At 32.5% G+C, this 16,686-nt stretch overlaps 1 protein-coding gene across 1 annotated transcript; it reads left to right on the forward strand.

Annotated features, from left to right (window-relative positions):
• Positions 1-1,779: 1,779 nt before the first annotated feature.
• LOC107910292 (RHOMBOID-like protein 13) lies at positions 1,780-3,525 on the forward strand. Its single transcript, XM_016838099.2, has 2 exons — positions 1,780-1,957; positions 2,293-3,525. The coding sequence occupies exon 2, from the start codon at positions 2,348-2,350 to the stop codon at positions 3,155-3,157; it is 810 nt and encodes a 269-aa protein (XP_016693588.1). The 5' UTR covers positions 1,780-1,957; positions 2,293-2,347; the 3' UTR covers positions 3,158-3,525.
• The last annotated feature ends 13,161 nt before the right edge of the window (positions 3,526-16,686 follow it).

Genomic DNA, 16,686 nt, shown 5'->3' on the forward strand with positions numbered 1-16,686 from the left:
TTCAAAGTCCAAAGAAAGGTGATTTCTTTCGTTTTTACTTTTATATTATTCGTTTATAAAAAAATAAAACAATAAATATAACAATAGAAAAATAAATAAATATTATAAATGTCAATCTTTTTGATCGATTTGCCCTCTATATTGAACTCTCGGTTTGCTGTGAAAATAATAACTTTTTTATTTGATTTTCCCGGGGTCCCCTTTATAGTATTCTGAATGGCTTTTTATAGCCATAATAAAACAAATAGTATAGAAAGTAAATCTTGTTTACATCGATTTGATTATCAATCTTTTGATTTTTCTTTCCATATACTGTTTTGTTTCTTTTCTTGTCATGCAGGTGAAGCGGGGATGCGGCTCTTGCGGATCTTGGCTGTGGCGTGAGGCTTACCCCAGAAACCCTAAGGTTTCTGAAACTGCTTTGGGCCCGAGATTTATTTTGGGCCTCTATTTATTTCAGTTTGGGCCCTTATGGGCCTGTTTGTAATTGGACTCTGTATTTATTTTTTCATGTAGGCCGGGTAAAATTTAGGTGTTACAAACTTTATATAGTTTTTTATGTTTATTATTTTTAAAAAAATAAAAAAATGAAAAAGGTTTATTTTTGTTATTATTATATTTTTAATGACTATTTAAATTTAATTTAAAAAAAAGGACAGACCTAACATACAAATAGATCAAAAGTTTAAAAAGATTTTAATTGGGTGCCGCCAACAATCATGCGCCACCCCTTTTTTCATCCCATTTAAAAAAGTAATTATTTCATCTAGTTTCTAAACGTTTTATATAATCACATTTCAATTCGGTGCCACCAATAATAATGGCAGAATCTCACAAAAAAAATATTATTTTTTAAAATCAACCAATATTGGCCCATTATGAAGGATAGTGCGTCAATGGAAATGACGACACCAAAATTTACTGTTCAAAACAGGTCATTTTTATATATAATTTTGTACACGATTTTTTATAAATAATTAATTTATTTGAGTTATTTTTAAGAAAAAGCCATGAAAGGTTGAACGGTGACTTTGAGAGATGGGGCATCTCCTGCACAACACCCATTTGTGAAGGCAGAACAAATGGATCGACTCATGCAAAAACAAGTCAAATTTTGGGCTACAATAGCTGCTTCTATAGACATCTGGCCTTAATTTCCTTACCCCCAAAAAATATTGATTAAAATATAAATAGTATAGATTAAAATATTTAAAGCATAAACTTTATTTTATTAAAATAATTAAATTTCAAGAAAAAAACCGACAAATTTCATTAAAATATAAAAACATAATGTGAAATTTATCTCTTACCCTTTTTTTTAAGTTAAATTTAATTCTAAACATTTTTAAAAATAGTTAACTTTATCATAAATCTTTTGAAAAAGAAGTTGAATTGATATTTTTTCTAATAGAAATATTGATTAAAATGTTAAAAATTTAAGTACCACAGCCTTATGAAAATTTATATGTAATTCATGTTTTTTTTAATTTTTTAAGAAAATTTTGTATTTTTTTTAAATTTTGAATTTGGAAATTTTTTAAAAATTTTAAAATATTTGTTAACTTTAAGATATAAAATAAATAATGTTATGTTAGCATAAAGTACACCTGGAATATTGTTAAAAATTAATATTTTAATATTTTAATTAAAAAAATAATTTAATTCTTTTAAAAGATTAACAATGAAATTTAGTTAAAAAATAAGAGTTAAATTGATAAAATGTAAATATTTAGCGTTAAATTTATGATTATGGTAAATATAAAAGGCACGGTTGCATATTTTAAAGAAACGATACAATTTTGCAGGGAAACAGTCCAGAGAGATCGAGATTCGAGAGTCCGACAGACATAGTTTAATGATCGAATTGAATCATTATTTTCCGCAAAAAAAGAAAAAGGAATAAAATCTAGAGAGGCAATCAGGAATCGTGAATCGATTTACAACAAAAGCTGACAAAGTAAGATCGCTTATCACTCCTTTTCTTTTTCCTGTATGAACTAAAATTTTCTTTAAAATCTCTCATTTACTCCTGCTTGAAGTAGTTAATTGATCGACTGTGAAAAAACCCCAGTTCTCATATATCTGTTCATTGTTATATATTGAAATGAATATTTGAAATGTATTGCGAATTTCAAATCTGAGTTTGATTCAATGCAAGTTTTGGGTTGGCTTAAAATTTTGTCAGAAATTATTGATTGATGCTTTAAGCTGAAAGAAGTGATGTTTTTTTATCTAAGAATTGATGGGCTCATGAATTTTAACTGAATTTTAATGTTGGGTTTTGCTCTTTAGATTGAATAAAGCTGAAAATAGAGAAGTTGAAGGAGTTTTTATAGTTTTAGTATTGATGGGGAAGCCATTGTTTTATGAGATATTGGAAAAACCAGCAACAAGTTGTATAATAGGAATATGTAGTGGAATATGGTTTTACATACAGAAGAAAAACATTGGTTATCAGCATGTTGGTTTAAGTTACGAAACCGCGATCGAAGGGCACCATTGGAGGGTAATTACTTCAGCTTTTTCACACATAAGTGTTCTTCATCTTGTTTTCAATATGAGTGCCCTTTGGAGTCTTGGTGTTATTGAACAGTTAGATCATTTAGGTCTTGGAGTGGCTAATTATCTTCATTACACACTTGTTTTGGTTGTTTTTTCGGGCTTGCTTGTGTTGGGAATGTACCATTTTCTAATTCAGCGGTTTAAGATAGAGTATTTCCGGCGAGTAACTGCTGTCGGTTATTCTTGTGTTGTTTTTGGATGGATGACGATTTTGTCCGTGAAGCAACCTTCATCAAAGTTAGATCTCTTTGGATTCCTTTCACTTCCTATTAGTTTTGCACCCTTTGAGTCGTTAATTTTCACTTTGATCATTGTTCCACAAGCAAGTTTTCTTGGACATTTATCTGGAATTGTTGTGGGGTATGCTATAGCTTGGGGTTTGATTCACGGGATGACTAATTATTGGGCAGTTTCCATGCTGGGATGGATTGCAGTTGTTTTCATTTTCAGTTTGAAGCATTCTGGTGCTTATGATTTCAGTTTTCTCGAGATTGAGTCTGTTACAGATCCTTCATTGCCTTCTGTCCGGTTTATCAGAAATGGTAGAACCTTGCAGATGAATACAGTTCCAATTGAAGGCATTCAAATTGTTTAGTTCCTTTGTGAATATGTTGGTTTTGCTTTGCTGGACAAGAAAGTAAATTTGATGATGCTATCACAGTCAAATGTGGTAACTACCGGAGGGTAAATTTTGGTCGTGAATGAGTCGAAATTGTAAAATAGTTACCGTAATGCTGGATCGTGGCTGCTACTTGTGTCCTTGCTATTTAACCATTAGATTTTACGGATTCATTGCTTTCCTCTGCTTTGATAATACAAAGTTTCCAGGTTTGCTTGTAAACTTGCAAAGATTTACACAAATTTCTTCACTGACGTATTGCAAGTTAGTGATCATCATTGCTTTCATATGCATTCAATGTATAAGCTTTTAAAAAATTTTATGTTATTTTTCATTTTATTTGATTTATGTCTTACACTTATGTCTGGCTTGGCATGGCATGGTTACGAAGATGCATACTTATATTCAATATTGACATTGAGTTCAAGTAACAAGGTTCTACGATTCTTTTGGAAATTGGCTAAGAAAATTTATTGATATTGGAAACGCAAATTCATTGAATATATATATATTTGGTAATTATCTGGGTTTGTTTTATATAACATGTTCGGGGTTTGTAGTTGTTCTTGATAATGTCATCGTTGAGATTCAAATTCTTATTCTACCTTTAAGAGTGCAATGTGTTTTATCATTGCACCTAACACCAATTATATATGATTATTTAAGAACTTGAAAAAAAGATTTATTTCTCTAAGTTTTATTTTTATACATTTAGTTAAAGCTAGAGTTATGCTAGATGAAAATAGTTGCACCCGTTCTGTATGAGACTTTTGCTATTTTTTTTTATTTCACTAGAAATGTGTGCTCATATTTGTATATTTATTGAAAACGGGAATTAGAAAAAAAAGTTGAAGTAACATAGGTTGCAATGGTTTGTGTGTTTGAATGTGATGGAAATTGTTAAGTGATATGAGATAATACAATATTCCAAGATCAATGTGTAGAATATAAGCATTAGATATCAATGTTTCAAAAAAAGAAAAAAAAAAAAGAAAAGGAAAAAACAAAGTTACAAGCATGATTGTTTTTAAGAGAAAAAAAGTAGGAGTAAGTGTCATGTGGTGAGATATAAGCCAAGTGATATATGCATGTATAAACACATGTTAATGGTCATTGCAACAAATATTGCGCTCTTCGATCACCCTATGTGATCACATATTTAAATGTCCCCTCCACTACGGATCATAGGCGAGACATGTTCTTCATGGCGGAAATTACAGTTTATAAATATTTCAACACTTTTAAACATTAAATAAATGAAATTTTTAAACAAATAAAAAGAATCACTTTTTTTTTTTAAGTTAAAAAAGAATCAAGGGATGCATGATCTTGAACCTTCTGTGGCGGAGGAGTCGGATAAGCTCTCTTTGGAAGAGGAGGAGCTTATCAAGAGCATTTAAAAAGTCAAATAAGCTGTTGGCTCTACTGAAAATTCTCAAGGAAAATGGTATCTTATAGGGATACTTTAGTTGGTGCTGATTTTGCTGACTTTGAAGCTTGCTTAGAGCAAGAACCTGTTTCTACGGATGATATGGACACGTCTATTTTGGAATCTGTTGATGATGGGTATTGTTTCCATCACCCTTTCTCGGGATGAAAAATCTAGGATGCGTCAGTGGGGTAACACCCTAATCGTCGGGAAAATTTTGACCAATATCTTCTTTTAAGTTAAATCATTTATGGAACCTCTCCGGAGAGCTTCAACTAATTGATTTGGATTTGGGATTTTTAGTTGTCAAAATTAGGGTTTAGGGTTTAAAACAATATTTGCTTATTGATGGCCGTAAACAATTTTTGCATTATAAGGCACTGGATTTATATTGCTTTTCATGTGAAACTATGGGTCTCAAAGTTAATACTAGTTTCCTAAGGGATAACAGCTCTAAAGGAGCTGATGGTAACTTGGTTTTGCCCAATATTTCCTCTAATGGAATTTCAACTCTCTCCATGCAAAATTCCATTGCTGTTGGCATTCCTAAAGTGACCCCTCCCTTGGCTGTCTTGACTAACAGCCCTGCAGCGGTGGATAACAGCGATGGGGGAACTTGGACTATTGTTCCAAGGAAAAAACAAGTAAAAAGAGGCCAATAAGTTGCAGCGGGTAAGCTGCCATCTGTCACGCTGCTGCCAGCTGCTAATGCAGCCTCGTTTTCGTCTGTTTCTACAGCAGCTGAAAGGGTTAATGCTGCCCCAACCGAGCGACAAACCCTCCCACAAATGGCAGTAGCATGTTGAAGAAAAGGAACAAGAGCCAAAAGGTGTTTGTAAAAACTCCTAAACCGGTTAAAGAAATTGACTCTTCTAAAGCCCCAGCTGATATGAACAAATTATGAATATTAATTCATAATGTAATTAATTTTAATTTTAATCTAAATTATTTTGAGTTAAATAATTATTAATAATTAATTATGAAAAGAGGCTTAGTTGAGCTGAGCGAAGAAAATCGATCCAACCGAGTACTGGGCTGTCCAAAACCGTCCCACATGCTAACCCAATCAGCTTGTTTGGCTGATTATTTGGCTTGCAAAATAACCCTTAAAGATTCCTTGAATTTGCATTCAAACCCCTCCACTTATCGTGCCTTCTTAGATTTGTCCCTACCTTAAAATAGCAAGTTTGAAACCTTCAAACTTGCCACATGTGTGGCCGGGCATGGGGGGAGTCTATGACTGTTGATTTTTGTTATTTTTAGCAGCCATCTCAACCTACAAATACCCCCCGTTAGCTGCTCATTTGAAACACACCTCAAAACTTCTTATCCTTTCACTTCTCTCTCACTTTCTCTCTTCAAAACCCTTCCTTTGTTCTTCATTTTCCTTCTCATTCCCTTGCCGATTTCACCTAACGGAAAAGAGTCCTTCAACCACCATTTGAAGCACCATTCAAGTGTTTGTGGAAGCCTCAGTTCAACAAGAACAAGCGGAGAAGAAGGAGCGGATCTAGTCAAGCTTTGGAGAAACACCAGATTTGATGCTTGTTCCTTATCGTTTTAATTTTATTGTTGTTATTATGAACATGAATATGAATACTTATGATGTTTATATATTTAATTTAATTAATATGGCTTGAATTTAATTCGTGTTAGGTTGATTGCATTTTGTCTACTTAATTTATTAAAATTGTGCTTGTGTTGTTATAGGTATTGATAAGATGTTTGATTAAGTAAAACCATGACTAAGTTATTCTTGCATTATAATTGTAAGGTAACTAATGAATTAATTATTTAAATGGGTTGAAATTGTAATTAATTGACATAATACTTAATCAGTGCATGTTTAATCATCTAAGGTAGCTGAGGGTTAAATTAGTGACGGTATTAGACAATAAATTACATTAGCCTTGCATAACTTGTAAGATTATTGTGATTAAACTATTTCAATATAGTAATATATTGTTATCTCACTTAATCTTTTATGTGCTTATGAAGATTGATTAATTGTTTGAATTGACATTGGAAAATGTTCAAGAGATTAGTTAATTTAATAGGTATGTATGAGCAATAGTTAACAAATTACCAAGTTGCCGTGAATTTATTCGTAACAACATGAACATGAGTTTAGTAATTCTAAGTTAAGAAATATAATTAATCTAACACAATTATGTCATCTTGATTAAAATCTTATTTTTAAAATCGTGCATTGGAACTTTTAGTTTTATTTTATTTTATTTTACTTAATTATATTTTAGTTTTTAATCACTTCCTCAAAATCAAAATATTTTTCTTTACCAAAGTGTTTTTAATTGCATTCATATATAATTCTTTTCACAGTTTCTGTGGGTACGATAACTCGACATTTACTCACTTTATTACTTGTTACAATTGTGTACAGTTGCACATTTTCGTCATTCCAGTTGTGGTAAAAGGTTGGATAGTTTGCCAACACGTATGCTGTGGCAATTCCAGGAAGACCGAGTCAACACTCGAAGCATGTGCCAACCCGTTTTTCAATAGTGTCAGAAATAGTAGTTTTGGGGATTTCAAATCCGACGAGTAAGTTCGTAAATATTATTATTTAATATTTCGTAAATATTATTATTTAATATTTACGAGTCAAATATGGTTTTAGAAATTTTTTTGATTTGATAATTTATGTTATATAAGCAATTTATGAAGTTCAAGTGGTATGACCCTAAGGTCAAGTAGTTTTAGAAAATAAGGTATTGGGAACTCGTTTCTATAAATTGAGCCTTAAATATTTTTATAAATATTTATGGAGTGTCATTAAGGTGGTATTAAAGTTTCGTTGACAAATTTTAACATTTCGATAGTTAATTAAGCGAAAAGGACTAAATCATAAAAGTTGAAAAACTCAATCGCTATTAGTTTAAAGGTGTTAATTGCTTAAAAAATTATAGTTGGATGGCCTTAATGGGTCTTTTAAGTTTTAATGTTTATTATGTTATTATATTATGAAAATAATGAATAAAAAGTTTAAAAAGTAAAAACATAAAAGACAAAAGCTATTTTTTTCTCTCCCACCAAATGTCGCTATGGAAATGGAAATTTAAAAGCTTCAAGCTTTGGTTCTTCTTTGAATGATGCATGGTAAGCCATTTTTCACCCATTTCTAATAATTTTTATGTTTTTCAGATCGTTGCAATTAGGTCCAAATAGCCCATACCTTTAATTTTAAAATTGTTAAAGATTTTGAATGTTTCCATTGATGAATCTTGTGATACTTGATGTTAAATGATAAATTTGTAATGTTGGTTGATATTTAAAAGTATTTTGTTAAGTATTTTTGATGAATTTGTCTATTAGGGATTAAATTGTTAAAATAGTAAAAATACAAGGATTTATTGTGAAATTGTTGCATGAATGGGTTGTATTGGATAGCATAAGTATTCATATGGGCTCAATTTTGGGTAAAAATGGTTAATTTGTATGTTTTAGGCTCATGGACTAAATTGAATAAAAGTAAAATTTTAAGGGCAATTTTGTAAAAATGTCAAAATAACTAAATTGCATAAAATGAATTATTATACTATCTAAATTAATAGGTTGATTGAAATTATTAATTTAGATCAAGACCGGGTGGAAAATCGAAGAGAATGGAAAATTTTTAAAATGCCCCTGTACTTTGACATTTTTGCAAAATAGCCAAGTAAGTTCGTATGAATTATACTATGTATAATGTTGACCAAATTTTATGTTATTATATGATTTTATTGAAAATTAATCAATATATATGTTAATTATACAATATATTGAGTAAACAACGATGTACGACGACTTCTGAGCCCCATTTGAACTTTAAGAATATATAGGATACAAATGACATGTCATTAGGGTTACCGTATTTTTGGTGTTGGTCCTTAATGTCCTATCGGTGGCTGAGTTTCGGCATGTGTTGCGGATACTTGACAGCTTATGTGAGCAGCACAGTGTAGCTACGTTCTGACCGATAGCTTGTGTGAGCAGACCCATTTATGGCTTAAGAGAGAGCATCTATGTAAAGGAAAAGGAAATAAATGATTTTGACCATATGTTAGTACACAGTGTGTAAGATTCCCACGTATCCGATATTATTCTAAGTGGTTCAACGGGCATACAAAGGGAAGGAACAGTATGTGTTCCAATTGACAATGTCATGAAAGTATGGAAAGGTATGAGTTGCTGATGATTAAAGTGTGTATAACCATGTTCATGAAAAGTATGAATTCTTATATGCTATATTCATGAAAGTTATTTTATCATGTGGTGATTTATGCTAAATTATGTGTTTATTCACTAACTTGTGAATATGGTTAATGCTATATTTATGTATTATGTGTTGTGCAAATGAAATGGTAAGTGTTCAATATGAATTAAAATAAGTATGCATGAAACTCATTGAAATGGTGGTATGTGAAAAACATGATATGTTATGAGATGGATGATAAATCCAATTGAATTGTGCTCAAGGATAATGGTTATCCATGTCAAATTCATATGAATCATGTTTAAATGAACAAACATATGTAGTTGATGTGCTTAGGCTTATGCCAAGCTTGTGGATATGATTGATGTTTATGATTATGCTTGTACTATGCATATGTAACGGGTAAGAAAAGGGAACGAAACAATAAGTATGTAATTGGGATGTATTATGATGTTATAAAATGTTTAATATGATAAATGATGTATTTATATGTGAACAAATTGCATATGCTATGGATGAATATATCTAGATCAGGGATAAATACACTAAGTTAGAATTGATAATGTCGTTTAGGATTATGATAAGCATTAAGTACGGAATGGAAAGTAACTAAATTGAAAGGTGTATAATCTTATAGAAAGGTTGATGGTTATACATTATGTCCCATAAAATCCTATCATGTTATGAATGATAGATATATGTGACTTTAATGAATTTACTCATTTGTGAGTCGATGATCATATAGAATTATGAATTTTGGCATTGGCATAAGTTTATATCTATTCTAATAAGTTTATTATCAAAATGGAATTTTTATACTTAAAGTTTATACGAGATTACTAAGCATACATTCCTTACGTAGTTATTTTCCTTTACTTTACAGATTATCGGAAGCTCGATCAGGTTGGAAGCTAGTCGGAGATTCATCCCACTATCCATTGATTTTATGGGTAGATTTTAATGCTTTAGTCATGGCTATAATGACATGTATAGGTGGACTATGTCTAATGTTTAATTGATGAGTTTGGTATGTATATGTCATTTTGGTTGATGATTATGGCATGAAATGTTGCCTTGGATTTGAGGTACTTAAGGTACTAATGATATCTTGTTGGTTGTGGTTAATATGGTTAAATTGGTGTATGTTTTGAAATGACCAAAATTGGTACGGTTGTTATGTATCAATTATGTTATGTTTTGGCATGAAAAAAATTTAAGTGATAATTGGTTAAATATGCACATGTATAGGTGTTTTGGTTAATGATATAGTCATTTGAATTGGCTTGTAATTATGGTCTCTTTTTGAGGATGAAATAGTTGTTATGTTGATATATGTGCCTTTATGATGGTTGATATTATAGTCTTTATGGAGCTTAATTGATGAAAGTTGAAATGGTATTCAAAATGTATGTGATGGAATGTTCTTTGATATGGTTGAATATGGTCATTACGATTTAGGTAATGTAGTTGACATATATGGCCAATGATGCTAATTGTTAAATGGTCAATTTGGTATGTCAAGTGTGATTTTGATATGTGAACCTAGTGGTAAGTTTTGGCATGACTTAGTTATAAGTTGGTTAAGTTTTGACTAAACTATGAAAATGTGAACATATGTATGATTGTTGTTATTTGAGGTACCCATTGGGCATATTGGTTGTGTGAATATATACCTTATCCATTTTTCTTGTTGATGCATTATTTGATGCATTTTGAATGCTTGATTACATGTGGAAAATTGGTTGTAGGTGTGTGTATGATTGGGTGAGAAAAATGACTTGGAAATGGCTTATTTTTTGTCCACATAGCCAGAGACACGGGCGTATGTCTCAGTCGTGTGTGATACACGGACAGGCGACACGACCGTGTGTCCCCTGTAGCTTGCTAAGGGTTTCAAGTCAAGCAATTACATGGCCTAGCACATGACCTGGCACACGGGCGTGTGTGGCCATTTTGAGGGGTACACGGCCTGGCATACGAGTGTATGGCTTGACCGTGTGACCCAAGTCAGAAAGTTACACGGACATGGGCTGGGACACGGCTGTGTGTCCCTACTTCGAATGCCTATACGGCTTGAGACACGTGCATGTGTCTTAGTCGTGTGAGTCACACGGCCTAGCCACATGGCCGTGTGACCCCTGCAGTTTGAAAAATTTCATCTTTTTCTTAAAAGTTCTATATGTTTCCGATTTAGTCCTGATTCATTTCTAATGTGTTTTTAGGGCATCGATGACTCGTATAGGGGATAATATGCATGTGTTTGAATGGAATATGATGTATTTTATAAGTGATTGTAATCGAATGTTTTAAGTTAAAAGTTTTCAATAGTGCTCTATAACCCTATTTCGACGACGGATATGAGTTAGGGGTGTTACAATGTATAATAGTTTTAACCCAACTCTACTTGTACAAAAAAATCTGCCTAAAAAATGGAAAGAAGATCATGAGATCATGGGCTAGTAACCATCTACCCTAAAGGAAGGGATTTTAAACCAAGAAGAAAATCTAGAAAAGAGGAGAAGATATCCGTTGTTGGATTTACCTTAGGGAAAAAACTTATAAAAAGCAAAAGGAGGAAACCCTTAACGACGAACAAGGGTGGAGATCTATAGGCGAAACTAGATGGTAGCGGTTGAGTAGAGACGGAAAGAGGAAGATGTAAGTAGTCCCTCTCAACAACCACAGGACACTCTGTCATTGGAGTGTGAATTGGACACACGAAAGCTGTCTTCCCGAAGTTCTTCCGTATTTCTTACTTTGTTCCTCTGTGAATTGATTTGATGAAAATGATGTTGAATGACATTTTGGTTTTGAATTTTATTTGCCAACCCATGAGCTAAATCTCATAGGGTTGGGATTACATGATGAAACATTTATTTTCTTTAATGGTTGAAGCATAGATCTGAATTAATATACTGTTTCATTCAATTTTTTTATTTCTAAATTATATGCGTGGAATCCCTAGACATAGACGACTGTGCAACATGCCCATAAAATAATTTAATTCTAAAAAGGTTGGATTAGTTGGACCGAAATTTGATGATTGGAGCAAGTACTCGACATATACTTGTAGTTGACTCTAAACATGTGTTGAAATATGTGAAACCCATATATATTGGAGATATATTTTAAAGTTATTTAGGTAGATAAATCTTAGAATAAATCATTTGAGATATTCTAGGATTATTTTATTTTATCTTTTAGTAGTCTATTAGAATAAGGGAATTATTTTCCCTTATCTGTTAGTAGTTTATTAGAATAAGGGAATTATTTTTCCAATTAGGTTATGACTCTTCCCTCTATTTAAATTCAGTTCTTTAGTTAAGAAAATACAGAACAATTTTATTAAATGCTCTCTTGAAAACTTTCATGACATCTGAGCTAGGTTAAATCTCTAGTAACATCATGGTTAAAACAACATTCACTAGAGATAAGAGATCCATCAATCAAACAGAGGTAGAAATTTCTTCCATTGAAATAACTACTAAGAGAACAATGACTCAAGGGACAGGCATCTGACCTCTCTTTTTAACTGACATCTCACAAGCTGAATGGCAAGAATTATCTGGAATGGTCGCAGTCCGTAAAGTTAGCAATTGATGGGCACAATAAACTAGGTCATTTAACTAGAGAAGTCAAGCAACCACAGGTGGGCGATCCAAAGATAAGCAGGTGGAGGTTAGAAAATTCTATGATAATTGCATGGCTTATTAATTCCATAGAAGCATCCATAGGTAAACCTTTTCTTTTTCTCTTGACTGTTAAAGATGTTTGATATGCTGTGAAAGACACCTATTCAGATTTAGAAAATGTTTCATAAATCTTTGAATTAAAAATAAAACTTTGGAAAGCTAGACAAGGGGAAAAGGAAGTTACTTTTTATTATAGTGAGATGATGTCTCTTCGGCAAGAACTCGATCAATGTTATAATTATGAATGGAAGTGTCCTAGAGATGGTGTAAAAGCTATGAAAAAAAAAGAGAATGAACGAGCTTATTTATTTTTGGCTGGTTTAAATAAAGAATTTGATGAAGTGAGATCTCGGATCTGAGGAAAAAAACCACTTCCAAGACTCCGTGAGATTTTTCTAAGGTTAGAAGAGAGGAGACAAGAAGAAAAGTAATGTTAAGGTCAGGATTTGAATCTAATAATGATATTTTTGCTCTTGTAACTATTAAAAATAACGATGATAGTGAAAAAGGAAAAAGACCTTGGTGCGATCACTGCAAAAGATATTGCCACACTCGAGAAATGTGTTGGAAGCTTAATGGAAAACCAGTGAATGGAAAAAAGAAGAGTGGTAATGGTCATGGTTCACAATCAGAGGATAATAGAGATTCCCAAACAACTAATGGAAATTATGAGGGTCAAAGTTCTCTGGAAGGGTTTCCATTCACTAAGGAACAATTAGAGCATCTACACAAGCTTTTTCAATAACCACAGTTTCGAATGAATTCTTCTGTTCCTAACTCATCCAATAATTCTTCTTCCTCTTTTGCCTAATTAGGTACTGATTTTTCTATTTTTTTCAGTGTCAAGCCTTGTAAAACAAATACGTAGATCGTTGATTTTAGAACTAACGATCATTTGAGTAGTAGTCATTTTATTTTCTCAACTTACACACCTTGTGCAGGAAACAAAAAGATCAAAATAGGAGATGGGTCATTCTCGGCAATAGCCAAGAAAGGCACTATTAAAATTTCGCCTTCCTTGGTTTTACATGTGCCAAATCTAGCTTGTAATCTTATATCGGTCAGTAAATTATCTCAGTCCTCGAATTGTCATGTTATATTTGACTCTTCTATGTGTAAATTTTAGGACATGGTCTCGTGGAGGATGATTGGCAATGCTAAAGAATCTGGTGGAATTTACTTTCTTGACGACGACCATCTAAGTCAACCAACAATTAATTTATGTTTAAATTATGTTTCTAGTTTTGATAAGGTTATGATTTGGCATTATAGACTTGGACATCTTAACTTTTACTATTTAAGATATTTGTTACCTAATCTATTTAAAAATAAAAGTCGTTCATATCACTGTGAATTTTGTGAATTAGCTAAACATCATAGGTCATTCTTTCCACCTCAAAATATATAAAGCTTCCAAACCTTTTCCGTTAATTCAAAGCGATGTTTGGGGACCTTCAAGAGTTTCAACTTTTTCAGGAAAACGTCGATTTGTCACATTTATTGATGATCATACGCGTATTTGTTGGGTGTTTTTATTAAAAGATAAGTCTAAAGTTAAAAATGTGTTTGTCTTTTTATGCTATGGTGAAAACATAATTTGGTGTGAGAATAGAAGTATTTTAGAGTGACAATGGTGGGGAAATTTTTAGTTACCAATTAGGTGTTTTCTTAACCAAACATGGAATAGTCCACCAAAGCGCTTGTACAAGTACACCACAACAAAATGGGATTGCAGAAAGAAAAAATCGACATCTTTTGGAAGTAACTAGAGCCTTGATGTTCACTAGTCAAGTACCACGTTATCTTTGGGGCGAAGCCTTGTTAACAGCTACATATGTAACACCCCTAACCCGTATCCGTCATCAGAATGGGATTAAGGAGCGTTACCATAAAAACATAACTTAAAATCAATCATTTCCAAACATTCCATAATCATAGCAAAATCCATTCAAATATATGCATATTGTCCCTTATTCGAACCCTCGAGACCTTAGAAACACTTTAGAATCGATTCGGGGTTAAATCAGAAACATTTAAAAACTTTATGGAAAAAGATAAAATATTTCACACTGCAGGAGTCACACGGCCGTGTGACTCACACGGCTGAGACACACGCCCGTGTCTTAGGTCATGTGGGCATTCGAAGTAGGGCCACACGATCATGTCCCAACCTGTGTCCGTGCCCGTGTAACTCACTGACTTGGGTCACACGGCCAAGCCACACGCTCGTGTGCCAGGCCATGAATCAGTTAAAATGCAACCTTTAAAACCTACAGGGGACACACAGCTGAGACACACGTCCATGTCTTAGGCCGTGTAGACAAGAAATAGGCCGAATTGAAGCCATTTCTTTCACCCAATTCAAGCACACACCTACAAGCCATTTGCATATATAATAAAGCCTTGGAACATACCTAAAACATACATAAAAAGACCAAATCGACTACCAAATTCCATGCAAACAATATGCCATATAGGCACATTAATTGCAAACATACAATTTATATAAACATATACATGTGCTTAACACATTTCATTCATCAACACTTAATTCATTTTCCATTACAAAACTCATCATAAATTGATCACATTTATACCATTACAAATAGTTCATATCTACCTCAAAGCATAACTCCACTTAGTCTCATATAAACATACCAAATATGGTCATTCCAAACATACATGTGCATATTTAAGCATACCATATTAGAATCATGCCATATCAAAATAACCTTACCATTTGGACCATTTCTCATATGCACCAAAACCATCTAAATAACACAAATCTAGCCATTTCCAAATGGTTCCAACAACCAACATATATATAAACCATATTTCAATCATTCCCATCTATTCAAAACCTTTCCAAAGCATCCATAACTTGACCATGTTGAGGTCAATTCATTACCTACCATTTTGGCCACTCAAACATGCATTAACACATTGTCAAAAAGAAACACATCAATAAGGCATCAAAAGTACCAAGGTTACATCAATCAAAATGACATATACATGCCAAATTCATAAACTATTATAAACCATAAGTCCATCTATACATGCCATTATAACCTTGATCAAAACATTAAAATCTACCAATTTAATCTCTGGATATTGTGATAGGTCTCCGATGAGCTTCCAAACTACTCGAGCTTCCGATAATCTATAAAGTAAGAAAAAGATAACTACGTAAGTAATGAATGCTTAGTAAGCTTTTAGAACATGAAATATAACTTATCACTTCAATGCTATAATACATAGGTTAACACCAATACTTTAAACTTAGTATAAACCTATTGAACACCATTCAACTAACAATTGAGTATATTCATCAAGATCATATACACTTTTCATATATAACATATTGGGATTTATAAGTCGTAATGCATAATCATCAACCTTTTCATAAGATTATGAATTATTCTATTTACTTACTTTCCTTTCCATTAAGAATGCTTAGCATAAGCCTAAACAACATTATCATTTAACGAATTAGTGTATTTATCCGTGATATAGGTAAATTCTTCCATAGCATAAATAGACTTCTTACATACAAGGACAACATTTATCACATCAAACCTTTTATAACATCATAATACATTCCAATTATGAACTTACCATTTCATTCCCTTTTTTTTTACCTATTTCATATGTATAGTACAAGTATAAGCATAAACATTAACCATAACCACAAGCTTGGCACAAGCCTAAACACATCAATAACACATGTTAGTTCATTTAAACATAACTCATATGAATTTAACATGGATAACCATTATACTTGAGCATGATTCAATTGGATTTATCATCCATCATAACATAACATGCTTTTCATGTATCTCACCATTTCAATGTACTTCATAAATACATATCTTGGTTCATATTGAACACATACCTTTCCTTTCCTTTTTCATGCCCGTTGAATCGTTTAGAATATCACCAGATACGCGGGATAGATCACACGAAGTGTGCTAAATATATAATCATAACCTTTCCTTTCTTTTACATCATTGCTCACACGAGCTGTGAAATGGGTATGCTCACACGAGCTGTAAAATGGGCCTGCTCACACGAGCTGTGGATCGGAATGTAAGCTACACGATGTTGCTTACACGAGCTATGGAGTATCCACAACACATGCCGGACCTCAGCCATCGGTAGGACATTCAAGACT

The sequence above is a fragment of the Gossypium hirsutum genome, chromosome D02 (assembly GCF_007990345.1).
Source record: "Gossypium hirsutum isolate 1008001.06 chromosome D02, Gossypium_hirsutum_v2.1, whole genome shotgun sequence".
NCBI classification, from domain to species: domain Eukaryota; kingdom Viridiplantae; phylum Streptophyta; class Magnoliopsida; order Malvales; family Malvaceae; genus Gossypium; species Gossypium hirsutum.